Below are 20,856 nucleotides of genomic sequence, written 5' to 3'. Positions count from 1 at the left end.
GTATAGTGACAACTAAAAGTGTGAGAGCAACTCCAACAGTTTCTCTATAATTTCTGTATTATAGATAAACAAAAGTCAAACCTTTAGCCTCTTTTTCTTCTCAAACTCCAACAGATTCCATATTTTACAACCGTCTCTAAAATTTTCATAATTCTTAGAGATTGCTATAAATTTAGGAAATTTAATTTTCTCTTTCCTCACTTTCCCTAAAATAGGAATAGTTATAGGGAATTTGCTGGAGCAAAAGAGGCTTATTTTTTTCCTAACATAGAGAAAAATCAAAATATAGGGAAATTGTTGGAGTTGCTCTGATGGCTCCTTTAGTAGGATTTTCGGCAAAATATGACACTAGTTTCAATGTATCAATACTCCCAGTTCGTTCATATAACAATGCTTGCAATTCATTCATTACACTTTATTTTTTAATAAATAAAAAATATAAGTGGAAGATTTTTCAATATATTCGCAAAATGCACATTCACAAGCCTCCCTCATAAAATTTTTTCTAGCTGAAGTTCATCGGCCCTGGTGGCCGTTGGCCTATCTTCTAGCTCTTTATGTGGCATAGTCGGATTTGATCGTAGGATTGCTTCGCATGTTAACAACTTTAATCACTCCCCTAGATGAAAAGTATAAATGGGAAAGATTGATACTAGTTTGGAAAACATCAAAAAGTTTCAAGCTAATTCTCTTAAAAGGCTCACAAGAAGATATGTTTTTTGCCAGTTCTAGACATACATTTTGGGTTAAAGCAATTGATTGATCATCTGGCCCGACTTAATGAAGGTAAACTTCGTTGTTGCAGTATCTGTTTCGTGAAGCCTCAGCATCAGAAACGTCGAGATGGCAAGTCACAGCACGGGAAGGAGCGTGAAACTCACGCGCCACACGTGCCCATGCGCCCAATATGCCAACACACAGAAAGTTCAAACTTTCCTCATTCGGCTCGGTGAACAAGGCCTTTGACCGGATACACTCCCCACGCCCCACTATTTAGTATCATCATTCACTCACTCACTCACTCACACCCGATTCAAACTCCCCTCCCTGGGGTCGGCGGGTCCCACGTGGATAAATGCGCGGCGTTCCAAGCTGGCGCGTCGCCTTGTCGCCACGCGGCGTGACTTGGACCGAAGGGCGGCGTCATCTAACGGCGGTTATGAGGGCGCTGTTGTCGCCTTGCTACTTTTGTTGAGAAGACGGAACACCCTCCGTGGCGGCATTTAATTAATTTTAATTTTTAATTGTTAAACTTTTATGGGCTTAGCGAATAGGATTGTCGGCGTGGCCCAGCTCCTCGCCGCGTGATAAGGATCGCTGTAATTGTGTCAGTGTGTCCTTGAAAATCCTCTGTTCCCCCTTTTGCCTTTTGAAACGGTCAGCTCCACAGATCCGACGGTCTTCCTCTCACCTTCATTTGGATCAGACCACGTGTCCTCCAACACTAGCTTTCTACTAAATGCATCCCAGTGTTTTTATCATTTTATGTTATGTTATGTTATATAAGCACCGCCAAAGAAAAGGGCTAGTCTGTGATGATGCCGTGATGGGGGTGGTTCGGTGTAGTTGGAATGCATGAGCCTCTTTTTTTAGGTTTGGAGGTACCATGCGTTACGTGGTGATCCCCTAAATTTAGATGTGTATTGATAGTGCAGGCCCGCTCACCTGCGGGACGAAAATAAAGGGACAAAACGGGGCAAAACCATCCCAGCCGTTGAATCTTAATTCAGTTGATCAAACGGACAAAACGGCAAACCATTAAAAATTTTTTTTTTTTAACCTATTATCCAATCCCGTTTAGTCTCAACCAAGACTCTACGTTCAGTCTTGGGTTCTTCCTCCTCCCTTGTCTCCACGTTCAGTCTTGAGTTCTTCCTCCTCCCTCGCCTCCCATATACCATTCTTGATTCATCCTCATCCTCATCATCATAAGATTGACCTATCTTGAAGGTATTTTTCTTAGATTTTACTCTCTCTCGATTTTAGGGTTTTTTTTTTTTTAATTTTTTCTCTTCAGTTTGGGTGAATCATGGAGCCATCGTATTTTGTTTGATGATTTCATTTCTGGTGTTCTGATTTGATTGTCGAAATTTTGGTATTCTTTTGCAAGTATTGATTTTGCTGGGATATAGAGTTGGTCAAAAGAAATTGAAAAAAGGTCAATACTTTTTGTCCTGACTTTTTGTCCATGGAATGGATTGAATCATTGAATAGGAAGCCTCATTGACCCAAAAAGGTCAATACTTTTTGTCTTGGTTTCATTGTCTTAATTTTGATTTCATTCTCTATCTCACGGTCAAAGTTTCTGCTTTTTTTTCTTTCTTTTTCTTAAAATTCTTTTTCAAGTAGGGCAATATGTTAATTCAGAGCACTAAAATCTCAAACGGTCAACATAGATTTGTTTAATGAGGAGCTCATGGCTTCACACAATTTTGTCGTCAAAATGCAATTCCATACATGAAGAGCTCAATTATAATATAAGTAAAATGCTTGAATTGAAATTGTGTTTAGTTTTTAACTTCTTTTTTATTAGTGTTATATCTTTGACTCTGTTATGGTGAAATTCTAATTATAACTGTGTTTGTACAGGGTGTTTGTAATATAATGCTATAGCTTTATGATGGGTGAACCATCGTTACAAGAGACAAATGAGAATGCTGTTGTAGATGAACCAAAACTTCAGCTTGGTCAAGAATTCGAATCAATAGAGGAGGCCTATTACTTTTACAATGAGATATATGCAAAGACTATTGGTTTTAGTGTGAGAATGGGTTCAACTAAGAGAAGTAAGGTGACTGGAGAGATTACTTGGAAACAATTTTTATGTTCCAAGGAAGGAAAAACAGATGAGACTTATGAGAACTCAAGACGGCAACATTCATCGACCATGGAAGAAAGGAGGTGCGGAATAAAGCGTATGGGTTGTAAGGCAAGGTTGAACATCGTCTTTAACAAGGCAAGCAAAAATTGGTGTGTAAGTGACTTCGAGGAGGCTCATACACATGAACTTACAACCCCCAAAAGAGTACATTTATTACCATCACACCGCAAGCTTACAAAGGCAAAAAAGTGTCTTATGGAAAAGCTAAGTAGTGTTAATGTTCGAACAAGTCAGCAATTCAAAATAATGGAGACTGTGGCAGGTGGTATACAGAATGTTGGATGTATTCCCAGAGATTTGAGAAACTTTGAAAGAGATTCAAGGGAAGAAGTGAAGGGACATGATGCAACTATGCTACTTGAGTTCTTAGAGTCAGAAAAGGAAAAGAAGCCGTCTTTTTATTTTGAAGTTGACCGAGATGAAGAAAATAGGATGAATCGTTGCTTTTGGGCTGATCCTACCTCAAAAAAAGCATATTATTTTTTTAACGATGTTGTTGTGTTTGATACCACGTACAACACAAACAAATATCGCATGATCTTTGCTCCAATCACTGGCGTCAACCATCATGGCCAAACAATTGTATTTGGTTGTGGACTTCTAAGTGATGAGAAAACTGAGTCTTTTATTTGGTTACTGGAACAATGGTTGAAAGCTATGCCTAGTGGTCCACCGAAAGTTATAATTACTGATCAAGATCCAGCAATTGCAAAAGCCATTGCTCAAGTTCTTCCACTTACAGTCCACCGTTTTTGTCTTTGGCATATCATGTTTAAATTTCGAGATAAGCTTGGTCCTGTGATTGCTCAAAGTTATTATGGACTCTTCAAAGCCAGTGTATATAACTCCAAGACTAAAGAAGAATTTGAAGCTAGTTGGAAGAATGCTGTGCAACAAAGTAGTCAAGAAAATCATGCGTGGTTGAACACAATGTATGAACTACGAAGTAAATGGGTCCCTGCATTTTGCAATCACATCTTTCATGCGGGTATGCAAAGTAGTCAAAGAGTTGAGAGTAACCATTCATTCTTCAAATCATTTGTTTCGGTGAACAATTCTTTATTGGATTTTGCTACAAGGATTAAAAGGGGACTTAGACAACAAAGGCATGAAGAACTGATTCATGATCATGTTGATAGTAATGAAATTCCAAAGACAAGGACTTACTATCCCATAGAAAAGCAAATGCGTGAGGTGTACACAAAAGAAATATTTTTGAGATTCCAAGATGAGGTTGTCAAGAGTACTGCTTACTTGAAATGTGAAACTTTGAAGGAAGATGAAAATGAATGCGTGTATAATGTTTTAAGGGCTGCAGATGATGAACAAAGCTGGAAATTGCGACAAATAGTTCATGACAAAGTTTCTGGTTTTGCCAAGTGTAGTTGTGGAGGCTTTGAGGTTGAAGGAATTGCATGTAGGCATATCATTTTCTTTTTTCGAAGTATGAATATGGTACATTTGCCAATTGAATACATCTTGGATAGGTGGACAAAAAATGCAAAAGTTGGAAGAGTTTGGGATGATGATGGTGTCGAAGTGAAAGATGTGGGTGATAAGTCATTGATGATGAGATATATTCAATTATCTCAACTTTCACAAGGTGTAATTGATGAGGCGTCTCTTTCACAAGAAACAACAAAATATTTCACAGACGAACTCCATTCCCTTCGCCTTGGTATTAAAGAACTTCTCTCAAATCTGGGTGTTGAGGAACTTCCATCCACAAAAAAAAAAGAATACCTCAGGAAATACTCATTGAAGAACCATCTCAATCAAAGGCAAAAGGAAGTGGGAAGAGGTTGAAGTCATCCAAAGAAATTGCAATGAATAGGCAGAGAAACTGTGGAAAATGTGGTAAAACTGGGCACAACATAAAAACATGTGAGAAGCACAATGCTAATGGGTAATAACTTTATTTACTACTAACACTTGCTTTTATTTCTTGATGTGATCTATTTCATGCTTATTAATGTATCATTGATATTGTATATGAGCAGGTCAAGCATACAAATCAACCCCACTGAGCAATCAAATGAAGCACCACTTAGCATGTAAAGGATGAAGTTGATCTTTCTTCTGTTTTGTTTCAGCATAATCACAAGTTTTTTTATATGTAATGGATTGTAATATGCATCAGTTGGGTTGTCATTCAATGAATGTTTTTTCATTCATCCATTGCCCAGAACTTGTGTATATTCTTTTGCATTATGATTATAACTTGTGATTGTGAATTGGGATGTCTGTTACATGTCACTGACCAAGAAACTGTAACTGGTCACGTAACTGACCATGTCACTGACTAAGTAACTGACCATGTCACTGACCAAGTAACTGCCCATGTCACTGACCAAGTAACTGGTCACGTAACTGACCATGTCACTGACCAAGTAACTGCCCATGTCACTGACCAAGTAACTGGTCACGTAACTGACCATGTCACTGACCAAGTAACTGACCATGTCATTGACCAAGTAACTGTAACTGACCATGTCACTAACCAAGTCACTATAACTGGTCATGTAGCTGGTCACGTAACTGACCATGTAACTGACCATGTCACTGACCAAGTCACTGACCAAGTAACTGTAACTAGTCATGTAACTGGTCACGTAACTGACCATGTAACTGACCAAGTAACTGACCATGTCACTGACCAAGTAACTGACCATGTCACTGACCAAGTAACTGTAACTAGCCATGTAACTGACCATGTCACTATAACTGGTCATGTAACTGACCATGTCACTGACCAAGTAACTGTAACTGGTCATGTAACTGACCAAGTAACTGTAACTGGTCACGTAACTGACCATGTCACTGACCAAGTAACTATAACTGAGACAAATGTCTGTTGGGAATCAAATGTCTCATAATCTCAATTGCATCTCTCAATTGCATCTCAATTGATTTACAAGATTAAAAAAAGAAGAAGGAAAAACAATGTAAATAGAATTTTATATATTAAAGTAATATTCAAATTTGACATAGCCATTGGAGCTTAAAGGATGTCAAAATATTGTTATATCAAATTTGCCATGTCATATGTCAAGTTCAAATTTGACCCAAACCAAAAGAAAAAGCCATTGGAGATGCTCTAACTGGTTGAATCAGTATCTCTCCAACTTTTACAGCAAACAAATAAAGTTCTCCTCCAGTTCCATATAATCCTTTTAAACAGGGGAAGTTCTGATTCAAGGGTCATGGATGCATCGTATATTTCGCGAATACCAGCGCCAGGATTGTATTATGCACGGATGGCTCACTTTTAAAATATAACATGCATGGATGGCTCAAACTGGCAAGGGTTTTGCCTTCAGCAGACAAGAACTGTACCCTGACCTACATAAACAAAAATGAAATTAGTCAAATAAAAATCATCCAATGGAAACAAAAATAGCGTGGACCATGATGAAAAAATTGTAACTAGTATACATCCCACAAATATAGAAAACAAGAAGGACCACATAAAGTGAGAGATTAAAACCATACTCAAACGAAGCAAATAGTATTTCTCTCCTCGCTCTAACTTTCAGATTCCTAGAACTTGAGTTTTTTGGTTTGCAATTCACATGGTATAAATGTAGAATGAACTAGCTTCCAATACCACATTATTTGTTTTTCCTTTAACTAGTGGCTTGAGGTCACACCAACCAGTTGAAAATGTGAGAAGAAGCAGTTGACATATTTACAAAGTCCAGAAGAGATTTAACTATGAAACTTTCTCTTGCTGATTTAGTCCAGAGAAAAAAAAAAATATCTTCACTAATTTGGAAAAAAAATCTTATTAGATCCTTTCTTCCCACTGCTTCAACCTATCAACAGCCTAACCAACCTCTGTTGCAGCAAAAGATTTCATGATGATGGTAACTGGGGACTATATCTCCAAACCAGAGGGAGCATCACCATATTCTTTTGAAGAATCCATACTAATTACTCTTTGAGGGTGCCTACATAACATTGACTGACAACTGTGATACACCTTAGGTGTGTGCATGACTCAAAGATTTTGACTTTTGATCAACTCCAGTCAATTGAATTTTGACCAACATTGACTGACTGACTAATTCCTATTCAATGATTCAATCCATTCCATGGACAAAAAAGTATTGATTTTTTTTCAATTTCTTTTGACCAACTCCAGTCAATCGAATTTTGAGCAGGAATTCAAATCCGAAAACTAAACCAATTTCCATTTGCAACCACAAATCAATACTTCCACACGAACAACCAAAATTAAGACAATGAAACCAAGACAAAAGGTATTGACCTTTTTGGGTCAATGAGGCTTCCTATTCAATGATTCAATCCATTCCATGGACAAAAAGTCAGGACAAAAAGTATTGACCTTTTTTCAATTTCTTTTGACCAACTCTATATCCCAGCAAGATCAATACTTGCAAAAGAATACCAAAATTTCGACAATCAAATCAGAACACCAGAAATGAAATCATCAAACAAAATACGATGGCTCCATGATTCACCCAAATTGAAGAGAAAAAATTTAAAAAAAAAAAAAACCCTAAAATCGAGAGAGAGTAAAATCTAAGAAAAATACCTTCAAGATAGGCCAATCTTATGATGATGAGGATGAGGATGAATCAAGAATGGTATATGGGAGGCGAGGGAGGAGGAAGAACTCAAGACTGAACGTGGAGACAAGGGAGGAGGAAGAACCCAAGACTGAACGTAGAGTCTTGGTTGAGACTAAACGGGATTGGATAATAGGTTAAAAAAATATTTGTTTTAATGGTTTGCCGTTTTGTCCGTTTGATCAACTGAATTAAGATTCAACGGCTGAGATGGTTTTGTCCCGTTTTGTCCCTTTATTTTCGTCCCGCAGGTGAGCGGGCCTGTTGATAGTGAATGTCATTTGAAAAACTAATAAAGTCTATCTTGATGGGGCGTTAAAATTGAAGTCCATTCAAGAAGGGTTTCAGATTTCTGTTAAATTTCGCGGCATGTTTATGTTATATACCCACTGGCCACTGCTAAAGAAAATGATTATTTACGGGTGGTGGTTTAATATATTTGGAGTCTACGAGTTTTTTTTTGACCTTAAGCTAATTTACAACCTAAACATAAAAGTAAAAAACAAAAACGCATTTGTAATCTTAATTTTAAAAATCTAAAAGTTCTATTCCTTGAATTAGTTAAAAGAAAATAAATATAAATACGTGTTAAAGTTAAAAGTCATTCGAGAAGTCAAATATCTAAATGTTTGTTGAAGTTGAATGTCGAGAAGCTTATAATGGAGAACTCAAACTATTGCCTATATGTTCCTCGTTTCAGCTCTCAAAATCAGTCCAATACTTATTTTATTTTTCTTCAGGGTTTATGTCATTTGTATGAAAGTTAAATTTTTTTTAATTTTTATTATATATATATATATATATATAGATCTTATTCAGAGCGAGCTAGGCATTGCTTTGAAATTTCAGAGCGAGGTTAGGGTTTAGGGTCACTTTTCGGTCGCATATCCACATCTCAACCGTTCAGTTTCTAGGTTAGTAGATCATCTCTACAAAATTTCAGTCAAATTGATGGTCATTAAGGCATTGATAACTGCCTTAAAGCTAGTACGGTTCAGGTTGGACAGATTCAGTTCGTCTATTGGTTTAAGAGAGTTAGATACCTTAAAGACCATCAATTTCGTTGAAATTTTGCAGAGATGATCTATACATTAGTATCTAAAAACTGAACGGTTGAGATGTGGATATGCGACCAAAAAGTGACCCTAAACCCTAACTTCGCTCTGAAATTTCAAAGCGATGCCTCGCTCTGGATATGATCTATATATATATGTGTATATTTATGGTTCTTGTCTTTGTTTGTTGGGCCTTTTCTCTTTGGATTGGCTAGGTTCTTTCTTGTGCTTATGCTATGCTGGCGCAATTAGTTATCTAAGTCCAAGGCTAATGTTTCAAGTTCAGATAAATATATATTTATAAGACCTTTGAATTTTTCTACACGGGGTTTAGTCTGACCCTCATCACTGAAAAATAATATATTAATCAGGGTGGTTTAGGTCAAAGGCTCAAAGGTGACAATTAAGTCAGTTAAGACAAAAAAATAAAGGCAATTAAGGTAGTTAACTTATTGCTTTGTGCTTTAATAATCAGTGTCAAACCACTTGGGCATGGACTTACAGAACCTTCTGGGAAGAGGACTCCTCAAACTAGCAGTGAGAATCGTCAGTTTCTTCCCATGTTTCTAATTAAGTCCCCTCTCAAGAGTCTCTCGTATACTTGCATCTCACACGCACCTAAAGGCGAGTTATTTCAAATACTGCTCACAAAAAATCTCAATGTGCTAGCTTGACATGGAATCTCAATCTCGTCATACAATCACTCTTTTGGTACTTCTATTGATTTAATTCTGAATTTGCTTTTAAGTTTAGCTAATTGATTTATGTTCAATCGCTCATGTTACATATTTAAAAATTTAGAAAACTGATGCAAGAAAAATACTCGAAAAGCATATTTATTAATTAGTAAGAAAAAGAGTTAAAAGAATCTGAAATATATTGTAATGCTTCGAGTTCAGATTAATATACAAGACCCTTGAGTTTTTCTCAGTTTTTGGTTACACGCGGGGTCTGGTCTGACCTTCATAATATTTTAACCAGGATTTTATGATATATTTCTCGTACTAACCATATGCAGCTTAAAAAATCAGTGGTTTAGGTCAAAAGGTGACAATTAAGTCAATTAATTAAGACATAATTAAAGGCGAGTAAGTCGGCTCATTTACTGTTTTTACTTTAATAAATCAATCTCAAACCTCTAGGTCCTGGGGCAATGGCTTGTAGAATCTTCTGGAAGAGGACGCAGACTCTAACTATGTATTCACACAGTTGAGGATAGCTAGCTATCTGAGAATCGTCTGATTAGTTAGTTTCGAACAAAGTCTCCTCTATCTTTTTAATTTTTGGCTGTAATCCCACATTGAAAAAGAATGAATTAGTTAGTTCCTTTTAAGGACTTACAATATACCTTCCTGGCCGAAGGTGACTGTCATCCTCCCGAATTTCCAGAGAGTCCTCTCAAACCCTAAACAATGGAGTTCATGCGTACCCTTTTTGAGCTCTAAACCCTAAACCGTAAACCCTATGAACGTAGTGATACAAATAGCTAGTACCACTACTATGAGACGACTACGACTAGGTTTGGTTAACTATCTGGTTACATAACTCATGTGGTGGCTTTTGTCAATGAAGCCAATGTACTAACATAGTAAGTGCGGATTCTATACATAAGACAAGCATGGTGTATTACATCATATTTACTCTTCATTCGTATCTGGTTCATGATTTTTTCCAAAGTAGAGAAAGTGAGTGTTTCGCAACAACTCTTGTTCCTCTACATACATATGTTATGATGTGTATCTCATCACTATATATGGGATTAAACTAACCTATTAACTGTATTCTCTTCTCCATATATACCCTATAAATGTAATACATTCCTTGCCAATGTTCTTCAAAGTTCAAACTATCTCTCACATTTTAAAACATCCTATTATGGACTTGAAAGAGAGTGAAAACATAGCAGTTACTGATGCAAAGGCAGCGGCCAAAGGAAAGGCTGCAGAAGGTGCTCCTCCTACTGCTGTAGTCGCGATGAAAACCAAAACACAGACTAGAAGAGGATCCAATAAGAAAGGTCTCGCAATCGTAGACTTGGTCCTGAGGCTTGGTGCCAGTGCAGCAACTTAATTATACTACAGGCAATTCTGACCAGATTCTTCCTTTCTTCACAAAGTTCCTCCAGTTCCACTTTCTAACCAGATTCTTTCCTTCTTCACACAGTTCCTCCAGTTCCACGCTCAATACAATGATCTCCCGACTTTCACGTAAGAGACGGTTTTGTATGGCCTTTGAATTCTTAAAGTGATATTGATGGCTAACAAAATAGGTGTTTAATGAAAGTGTATTGATACAGATTTTTATTTATCAATATTTTGACTGTATCTTCATGTAATGCAACATGGCCTCTCTGAAATGTAGCAGTATTTGCTTTTAATATGAATCTTCTACCAGTATCAGTAAGATTCTCTTTCTAAATACAGGGAGATATCAGGGCGTAAATGACTGTAGTAGTAGACTTGATGTGATCATTCAAGTAGATATCAGTTACATGCTCTATTTTATGCTTGCAAGTTAAAGTTACTCAGCTGCATCCTATGTGGTTCCTTTTCGGAGTCTGGAGAACTGGCCGGAGTTTTGTCTTTGCTACTCGAAAATCTTTCATTAATTCTTATGTCTTTGCGTTTCCAATTTCTATTGAAAGATTTTTAAGCCATCTGTAATTTGTATGATCGATACTGAGAACAAGTAAATTTGTGGAACACGATTCGGCTGTCAATTAACGAGCATTGACATCTAAAATGAAATTGATAGTACCACTGTCAAATGAAATTGATAGTATTAATCAAGGTGGTTTAGGTCAAAGGTGACAATTAAGTCAGTTAAGACAAAAAAATAAAACTACCTTAATAGTTAACGTATTGCTTTGTGCTTTAATAATCAATGTCAAACCACATGGGCATGGACTTACAGAACCTTCTGGGAAGAGGACTCAAACTAGCAGTGAGGATCGTCAGTTTCTTCCCATGTTTCTAGCAAAGTCTCCTTTCATGAGCTTCACTTTAGGTCTCACATGCCCCTAGAGGCGAGTTATTTCAAACACCAATCACAAAAGCTCAATGTGCTAGCTTGACATGGAATATCAATCTCATCATACAATCACTTTTTTTAGTACTGCTATTGATTTAATTTTGAATCTGCTTTTAAGTTCAGCTAATTGATTTATGTTCAATCGCTCATGCTACGTATTTAAAAATTTAGAAAATTCATGCAAGAAAAATACTCAAAAAGCATATTTATTATTATGAAACAGAGTCAAAGGAATCTGAAATTCATATTGTAATGCTTCAAGTTCAGATTAGTATAATACAAGTCCCATGAGTTTTTCTCTCTGTTTTTGGTTACACGCGGGGTCTGGTCTGACCTTCGTAATATTTTAACCAGGATTTTATGATAAATATCTCGTACTAACAACCATATGTAGCTTAAAAAATCATAGTGCTTTAGGTCAAAGGTGGCAATTAAGTCAGTTAATTAAGAAATAACTAAAGGTGATTAAGTCAGCTCATTACTGTTTTTTACTTTAATAAATCTATGTCAAACCTCTGGGGCCTGGGGCAATGACTTCTAGAATCTTCCTGGAAGATGACTGGGTATTTATACAGTTAAGGATAGCAAGCTAGCTAGTTAGCTGAAAATCGTCTGATTAGTTTCGAACAAAGTCTCCTTTATCTTTTTAATTTTTCGCTATAATCCCACATTGGAAAAGAATGAATTAATTCGTCATTTTTAAGGACTTATAATATACACCTTGTAGTGCTGAGCCTAGTAGCGTGGGCTTGTCACTAAGTAGAGCATTAAAGTGATTGGTTGATTGAGTGAAATTTAGTCAAGTGAGTTGTGGTGAGTCTTGATTTGTTGACTTCGGTGAAGTCACCTTAAGCACGGGTTGTTGAGTGCAGACCAAGATATATCACGGCAGCTCAATGTGCTTGCTTGACATATGAAGATCTCATAACACAATCACTTTTCGTATTTTGATGTTGAACGATAAACTTGGAACTACTTTGCCCTAAATCCTAGCTAATTGAGACGACTCTGAAAATAAGCCCCGCTAATTTCATACATATTGCCCCAGGAACTATCTACTCCAGTGTGGTGAAATAGGATTATTAGATCTATACACGGAAAGTTTAATTAGATCACTATAGCTAGTGTCAACTGATCGACTCTTTCCGTTGGTACTTTAATAATCATATGTCAAACCTCTTGTGCACTGACCTATATATGCATGTATAGAAGTTCCTGGCCCAAGGGGATCGTCATACATCTTCCCGAATTTCCAGAAAGTCCTCTCAAACCCTAAACAATGGAGTTCATACGTTCCCTTTTTGAGCGCTAAACCCTAAACCCTAAACCCTATGAACGTGGTGATGATCATATATGTATTGCCTGATCCTCTTGTTAATGATCGAGGGAGTCTACGAGCAAATTAAGTCTAAGGTAGAGGTCCGATAGACTAGAACTAGATCAAGCTCATTTTCTGCAAGCCAGAAGTCGTGTGGGATTTAGACCGCAGGCGAAGAACGCAGGCATGCAAAGTTGTTGTTCTATGTCAGTGATTTTTTTAAGTGTTGCTGAATTAGTTTGCTATAGGATTGGGGTCAAAGGTACTTGTAAATCAGTAAACTGTACATGCATGTTTTCTTTATTGAAAATCAATGTCAAATACTTGTGGACTCATGATCAGTGCCAAAAATGTACCTATAAGGAGAGTCAGTCGAGGATCGATCGTCAATGTCATAATGGTGAATCTGATTGTTAACTTCTGCTTGTCAGGCATGCATGTAAGGTATTTCTACTTGTGGACTCGACGTCATTTACATAAGATATCGTTAGTTATCAAGATGACTTTACAGATCGATGAAATAATAAGAAATTTTGATGAATACTACAAAAATTCTTCTATGCACCAGCAATGCAAGTAACCAACCACCCATTAAGTGATCTCAACTCTTAATATTTATAATCGATCAATCTTTTTTTTTTAAATATCAAAAAGTACACTCAATGTTATCCAACTGTCAATTCTTATTAGCGCAATTGCACATTAATCTAAATAAAAAGGTCTGTGATGATACCTCTAAATAAAAAGGTATCCCCTACGATACAAATCTAATGCATCTTGCAACCTTTGAATGCGTTATGAATCATTTGTGATGTCGTAACTCGTAAATAAACTACCACTAATCATGCAATGATTGCAATCCCACAATATTAGTTTCCATGTACGATAAGCACTTACTATTTTTCTCCCCTCTAAATATACGATCTTCATCAATTGTTAAGTTGATTTACAAAGAGCAAATATTATTTGCAAAGATTTGAACTTGACATACTCAAAAGAAAGTATAATATTAGCAAAGATGTGAAGGAAGCGGTCTTTCATTATCTAGACTCTTCACGTTTCCACACTAATCAACTCATTCCACGTTGATGTTTCCGTCCAAATCAATGAGTTGGCTTTTCCGTAGAGTTTTAACTAAGCGGAGCATTAAAGTCAAAGTAAGCACGCTACGATAAGTCTACTTTTGCAATGGGTGAGTCCTCCACGGTTTCGCAGACCAATATATCTCGATTATGTCACCTCATCGTATTAGATTGGCTTGGAACACTTCGATCGACTATTAGAGTCGCCAATTTCATGTCTGCAATATGATCGATCGAATTAAACCTGTATGTGGAGTACCATAACGAATGAGTTATATATGTGGTGATCATGAACCTGATCCTCTTGTTAATTAACTGGGATGGATTATATTTATGACTCTAAAAGTCCAAGGTAAAGGAACGTCCTGTGACAAGTAGCTAGTACCACTACTACGAGTCTACGACTAGGGGTTAACTATCTGGTTACATAACTCATGTGGTGGCTTTTGTCAATGAAGGCAGTATAGTAAGTGCCGCATCTATACATAAGACAAGCACGGTGTATTACATCATATTTACCCTTCATACATATTTGGTTCATGATTTTTCCCAAAGTGGAGAATGTAAACATTTCGCAACAACTCTCGTTCCTCTACATACATATGTTATGATGTATAACACAATAAACACATCACTATATATAGGATTAAACTAACCTATTAACTGTATTCTCTTCTCCATACCCTATATATAAAATGTAATACATTCCTTGCCAATTTTCTTCAAACTATCTCTCACATTTTAAAAATCCTATTATGAACTTGAAAGAGAGTGAAAACATAGCAGTTACTGATGCAAAGGCAGCGGCCAAAGGAAAGGCTGCAGAAGGTGCTCCTCCTATTGCTGTAGTCGGGACGAAAACCAAAAATTAAACAGACTAGAAGCGGATCCAATAAGAATGGTCTAGAAATCGTAGACTAGAAGAGGATCCAATAAGAATGACTGTACTAGTATACTTGATGTGATCATTCAAGTAGATATCAGTTACATGCTCTATTTTGTGCTTGCAAGTTAAAGTTACTCAGCTGCATCCTATGTGGTTCCTCTGGAGTCCGGAGAATTGGCCGCAATTTAGTCTTTGCTACTAAAAAAATCTTTCATTCTTATGTCTTTGCGTTTCGAATTTCTGTTGAAAGAGGTTTAAGACATCTGTAATTTGTATGATCGATATGAGAACAAGTAAATTTGTGGAACACGATTTGGCTTTCAATTAATGAGCAATGACATCTAAAATGAAATTGATAGTACCACTGTATTCTATTTTACACTGCAGAACAATGGTAATGAATCCATGGTTCCACATCGTGTTTTATCCTCAGCCTATATATTGGTCAGATATTGTATTTTCATGTGAAGGAGACAAATTTTTTTTTAATGAGGGCTGGAACCCAGTCTAGCTGGGGGGTTTGGCCCTCACACCCATATTATTAGTTGAAGATTAACCCCATGAAATATACATGAATCGATTCTCTTAGATATCGATGTAAAAGAGAAAAACTGTTAACTAAAATGCAAAGTACTCAAAATCTGAATAAGCAGCATTCCACTCTCCCACTTCCATGGTATTTGGCTGCTCATCAATCATTAGATCCTCCAAAAAAGACATAGGCCAGTTTTCACCAAGCATAGCGTCGCTCAAGTTCCCTCCATCCACATTGGCTTCAGCTCCCATTTGCTGCACCGGATTTTCTTCTGGGTGAGAGTGCAGGTCACTCATCATCCCATCAGCTGCAAATAATGGTGTATCAAGTTGCTGCTCCAGATTTTCTTCTCCTAGTTGAGGTTCAGATTCCAATTGTTGAAGTCCTGAATTCTCATCAACTAGCGAGGCAACATTTTCAGCATAAAATTCTGCTACAAACCACTTTTCTAATTCAGCTAACTCCAAGGGCGTTGCTCCTTGATCAGCCTCGAATTGCAAGAAAAGTGGTTCAACATCTAATGGTGTGGGTACTGCTTCTTGTTCAGCTTCTAATGATGGTGCTGGCTGCAAGAATTGTTGGTCGCTTACCAACAATTGTTCTTGTTCAGCTTCCAATAATGGTGCTGGCACAATATACAATATCAGTGCATGGTAGAAGACGCTGCCGTTTCTCTTGCGGCTCCTCAATAACGGATTCAGGATCGATGTTATCTCCACTGCCGTCCTCGACATAATCTTCTAGCATCTCCTCTTCTTCTTGCCTTTTTCTCTTCTTTTCCGGTAGTACATCATTCTTCCTAAGCAAACAAAGAACGTATTCATTCTTGTTTACTTGTTTCTTGTGCAGGAGTTGTGACTTATCAAGTTCAAACTCATACATGATCCAGCAACCATGATGCACAGACCCCTTGTTCTTGTAGGTGTAGGTTTTCTTGAAACCAAGAAGAGTAGATGTTGGCTGCTGCTTCTGATCAAGAAGATATATCTCCTTGGCTGCGTTTTGGCCTTTCCAGGTACCGCCACTCCCAACTGTTCGGCTTGCACGTGAGCTTCTTGCAGTCTTCTTCTTCTTTTGGGTGAAGAAGTAGAGATCTTTTTTCCTCCTCAAGTTGTTGGCTCTTCTTGCTTCGAATCTTTCCCATATTTTCCAAGGATCTTGGTCACCGTAAAGATCCATCTCGCAGATGACGTCTTCGTTGCCGGGCACTTCCATCCCGTTCACCTTAGGCTTAAGGTAGAACATGAGTAGCTCATCTTCCATGGGGCAAAACCGTTGGCCTGGAAGAAGCATACCACCACCCTCCATGAAAAAGACCTAATTCTTTTGCTGCTAAAAGAATTGCTTTTGCCCTAAGCGTACGAGAACACTGCTGCGATGTAATTTAGAGACTATGTTACTGACTAGGGTTTGGGAGGATGGATTTATGGAAACTAATTGCGTACAAAGCAAGCAGAACCGACTTACTAGGGGTGATTAGGCGGACCAATCAGATTTCCAACTGATATTTAGAAAAAAAAATCCTTCATTAAGTAATGAATTTTTTTAGGTCAGTAAGGATTTCCCTCTTTTCAAAATCACTTATACTAGTGTTAATTATTTGAGTGAGGGTAGTAACACCCCTACAATTTACTCACTGCACCTTTTCATATTTTCGCATCTAAATTTTTTACCTGTAATATACATATACAATGAAAAAAAACATAATAGTATTATAAACTTGAAACTTGGTGGTAGGAACTAGGAAGTAAGAATGTAGAGAGAATATGAGGGAAAAATTGTAGAGATCTGTTACACCTGGCGCAAGAAAAAAGCAACTGCTATTTCTTAACATGGAGCACTTCCAGAAGTTCATGACGAATCTGATGGGCATGTGAACCATGGAATCTATTGCATTGTAGTCTATGGTAGCTACTGGCAAAACTACGGCTACTAGTACTACAGCTGCATCTACAACTACGTACAAAGAAGAATTGGTTCCATCGAGCTTTTCAGCAACTTAGCTGCTACACCTAGATGCTGAAAGACAGAATCAAGAACCAAACCTCTTCTCCTAGTGAAGCGTTGATTTAGACCTAACCAACCAAAACTAAAGCCTCATTGTAGCTCCGGTCATTTTCTAAGTTCGAATAAAATTTAATGCAGTACATGTATAAGAGACTTGATCGAAGTCGAACGCATGTTATTACTTGTTACTGTGATGGATTTCTTTGTGAGTAAAAAAATAATGCAATGCAGTACATCCAACTGTTATATGCACAAGCCATTAAGCTAAAATTGTTAATCAAGTAAACCACTGCTGTTTCTCTCTCTAGCTTGTTACATTTTTCTTCTTTAATCTCCCTTCTATCCGAAATGTGCTTTTGCAGCAAAAATCAATAGACACTATTTGGCTCATCAACATTTTGAATACCAAAAGAACGAAGACTACAGTTGTACAATATATATGGAAAGATACAGAGATTGAAAGGAAAGATAGCATACATTACAAAAGAAATTTAACAGTAAGGAAACAAAAGAATATGACCCAACAAAGGGGTTTTGTTCCCTCAGGCAGTGACTTCAGAATCTGCCGGGGTATACCAGCCTTTTTGGATCTCTACAGCCTTCTTTCTTCTGGCCAATCGAGACTTTCTGCGTGCTCCAGTATTCCTATGCAATGTTCCAACCTTCACTGCTTTGTCAATGATGGAGTATGCCTCGCCGATAAGCTTCTCAATTGAAAGAACTTCTTCAGCCTGAGCATCTGGTTTCTTCTTGAGCACGTCTAAAGCTTCCAAAACCTGGAAAAGGTAGTCAAGAAATCAAATCATTGGTGTTCATGAATCATGAATTTAGAAAAATGAACTCCTGCAATACTAATATATTCATTTCCTCGCTAGTAACATCACTAAAGAGATCCACATCAATTATGTGGAAATACAAAATTATTTTGCAACTAGGCATATTACACGACGGTCATCAACTAATTAAACGTGACAAATCAGTATTCCTATCCAACTGAACTGTTAACAATTATTACTAACCATGTGTTGAGATGGCATATCCTCTCTCAACATTCATATATACACATTTTGAACAATTCAGCGTGCAAACATCTGACCACAAAAAAAGACTAGAAAACAACATGCATAGTAACAGACAGATATCACTTTTAAGTGGCTGAATAGATCAAACAACCAACAACCATTGAGCCAATATCTCAGATAAAGTGAAAAGCCAAGTCATGCCATGAATCAGGAAAGGTTATAGTGATGAAAAGCACAAAGGTCATTCCTACATATTAACTGATGCACGATAACTATTGTGTAGCACACGTAATCCTCTAATATATCGATATGCCAGTGTCAGAGTGAAACCCACCACTTAGTATAGGAGTCTGAAACAAAAGAATGAACATAAACTTCTTTCTCCTCAATTTTTTGAGGCTCATCAAATAACAATTACCAACTTACAGGAACAAAAGAGTACAAGAAGATCTTTGAATGAAGTGCAGTTATTCTTATCTAACAGAAAACGATTCATCATAAAAGCGACAGCACCCTACATCCTGATTCACACATTTTTTTTCTTCTATACTAACTCAGCAATAGCTCATAGAACTTAATACTAATGTCCAGAATTTAAGCTCCCAAAAAAAAAAACAAAGAAGTAACCTAAATATAGAGTATGTGTCACATTGTAGTAGTAAATCTCCAAGTGACTTTACAAAGCATCCTCTGAACATCAAAAGGTCAACAGACTCGATATAACATCATTCCTCACACAACCACACCAATGTTACACACACAAAAAAAGAAAAACAGCTAACAAAGCAACTGATAAGTTAGTATCTAATGAAATGGTAGTGATTTTATAAGAATTCATCGAACTCAGAAGTCATAGCATCTTCACATATTCACAAAAAAAAAAAAAAAAATCCGAATAAATTTACTTCACAGAGAATGTAAATATGATAAGAAATGACCTTCTTCATCCTGGTTTTGATTTCAGACTTTCTGGACTTGTTGTAAATGCGCCTTTTCTCAGCCTGGCGAGCTCTCTTTTCAGCAGAATCAGGCTTTTTGGTTGGAGCTGCCTCACAAACCACAGAGCGACGAACTGACCTCTGACTTGGGCTCACACACAAATACCCTGCAAATTGAAAATTCCAATCTGAATTAACAACTGGTCAGAAAAAAAAACCAAAACTTTAGACCAGAAACAGCGAAACCCTCCACCCAAATGTGCTTAATTTACACTTGAAGGGTCAGTGCAGGTGGGTCTTTCTATATCTTGAAGACCCAATATATGAGAAAGTTTCGAACTTTGCATGAACACGAAATTGAGAGCATTGATTTTACCTTGGGAGAAGAAATCGTGAGAGAGGTTAGCGGAGAAAGAGAGGGAAGGGAAATGGGTGGAAGCTGAGGAAGTACAAGGGCCATTGAGGGAAAGGTTGCCGAATTTGGAAGGAAGGGCTAAGCAGGAAGAAGATAGGCAATGAAGAGCCATCTCTGAGTGTGTCTCTCTCTCTCTCTCCCCCTCAAAAATTTGGAGCTCTGTACTGTGAGTGTTGTTGCTGCCTGTGATTTTATCCACTGGGATATGGAATTCCTCTTCTGTCCCTGCGATGGAGTTGGATAACGTGCAATTCCCTTTTTTATTTTTTATTGTTCAATCACACGCTCCTCAAAGGCTTCCTAGGATCAGAGACTAATCCGTGCTCGGAGGATCTTGTCAGAACGCTTCCTCCCCTCTGGCCACCAAGAATATATTGGGATTTAACTCCAATAAGCGTCGGCGAGATTCGAACCCGGGTATGAGAGTTCCACACCTAGAGGCTCTTACCAACTCGACCACCTATGGGTAAAATGACGGGACTGAATTGATTTTCTGAACAAATTAAATTCGAAACATCACTCGATAAAAGCTTAAAAGAAGAAGTTTATATTACCATTTGGTTATGTGCAATGGCAAAATGAAAGCGCCTTGTCATATTTCTAGATTAGCCATTGATCATTTTGCATTGAAAAAAGAGACTCGAGTTTGCTCTGAAGGATTTTTTCTCTCGTATTGCCTCATGGGAGCCTTGCCTAGCAGCGGAAAGAATCGTTGCAAAAGAGGTTAGTTCACTCTTGACTAGGTCGTATGACTGTGATTCGTCGATTGAGAGACTGCAATCCTAATCAGAGTCTTTCGAGGATGAGCCGCCTTGACGCTTATATTCAATATATTGTATTGAACAACATTTCAATGTAACCTCTACTATCACCCCTTATAATAATGACCGTGAGGTTGAGCCTGGGATACATAATTTTAAAAAAGCCGTACAGCAAAGGGCTAACTCAACGTCCCTACTGTATTGAAATACCCGAGTCCACAGCCTTTTACCAACATGACAAGAAGCACGAAATGGCAGCAAGGGGTCAACTGCTGATTGACGTAAAAATAAGGATCTTGGGTTTTCTGGGCTTTAGTTGTGTATCAATCACATC

General features: G+C 37.5%; 3 protein-coding genes across 3 annotated transcripts; 1 reads left to right on the top strand and 2 right to left on the bottom strand.

Moving 5' to 3' along the window:
- The first annotated feature begins 2,620 nt into the window (after positions 1–2,620).
- Positions 2,621–4,939, top strand: LOC112203535 (protein FAR1-RELATED SEQUENCE 5-like). The gene is made up of 3 exons (XM_024344494.1): positions 2,621–4,429; positions 4,663–4,787; positions 4,882–4,939. The coding sequence occupies exons 1-3, from the start codon at positions 2,621–2,623 to the stop codon at positions 4,937–4,939; spliced, it is 1,992 nt and encodes a 663-aa protein (XP_024200262.1).
- Positions 4,940–15,462: 10,523 nt separating this feature from the next.
- LOC112201761 (NAC domain-containing protein 6-like) lies at positions 15,463–16,687 on the bottom strand. Its single transcript, XM_040505784.1, has 2 exons — positions 16,019–16,687; positions 15,463–15,945 (listed from the first exon to the last, which is right to left on the bottom strand). Exons 1-2 carry the CDS (start codon positions 16,685–16,687, stop codon positions 15,463–15,465), a joined length of 1,152 nt encoding a protein of 383 aa, XP_040361718.1.
- A 989-nt stretch (positions 16,688–17,676) lies between these two features.
- LOC112201979 (30S ribosomal protein S20, chloroplastic) lies at positions 17,677–19,941 on the bottom strand. The gene is made up of 3 exons (XM_024342905.2): positions 19,723–19,941; positions 19,347–19,513; positions 17,677–18,162 (listed from the first exon to the last, which is right to left on the bottom strand). Exons 1-3 carry the CDS (start codon positions 19,871–19,873, stop codon positions 17,929–17,931), a joined length of 552 nt encoding a protein of 183 aa, XP_024198673.1. The 5' UTR covers positions 19,874–19,941; the 3' UTR covers positions 17,677–17,928.
- Between the last annotated feature and the right edge of the window lie 915 nt (positions 19,942–20,856).

This window comes from Rosa chinensis, chromosome 5 (assembly GCF_002994745.2).
Source record: "Rosa chinensis cultivar Old Blush chromosome 5, RchiOBHm-V2, whole genome shotgun sequence".
NCBI lineage: Eukaryota > Viridiplantae > Streptophyta > Magnoliopsida > Rosales > Rosaceae > Rosa > Rosa chinensis.
The sequence above is the reverse complement of the archived record's forward strand: the minus strand, read 5'-3'. Positions and strand labels throughout refer to the sequence as shown.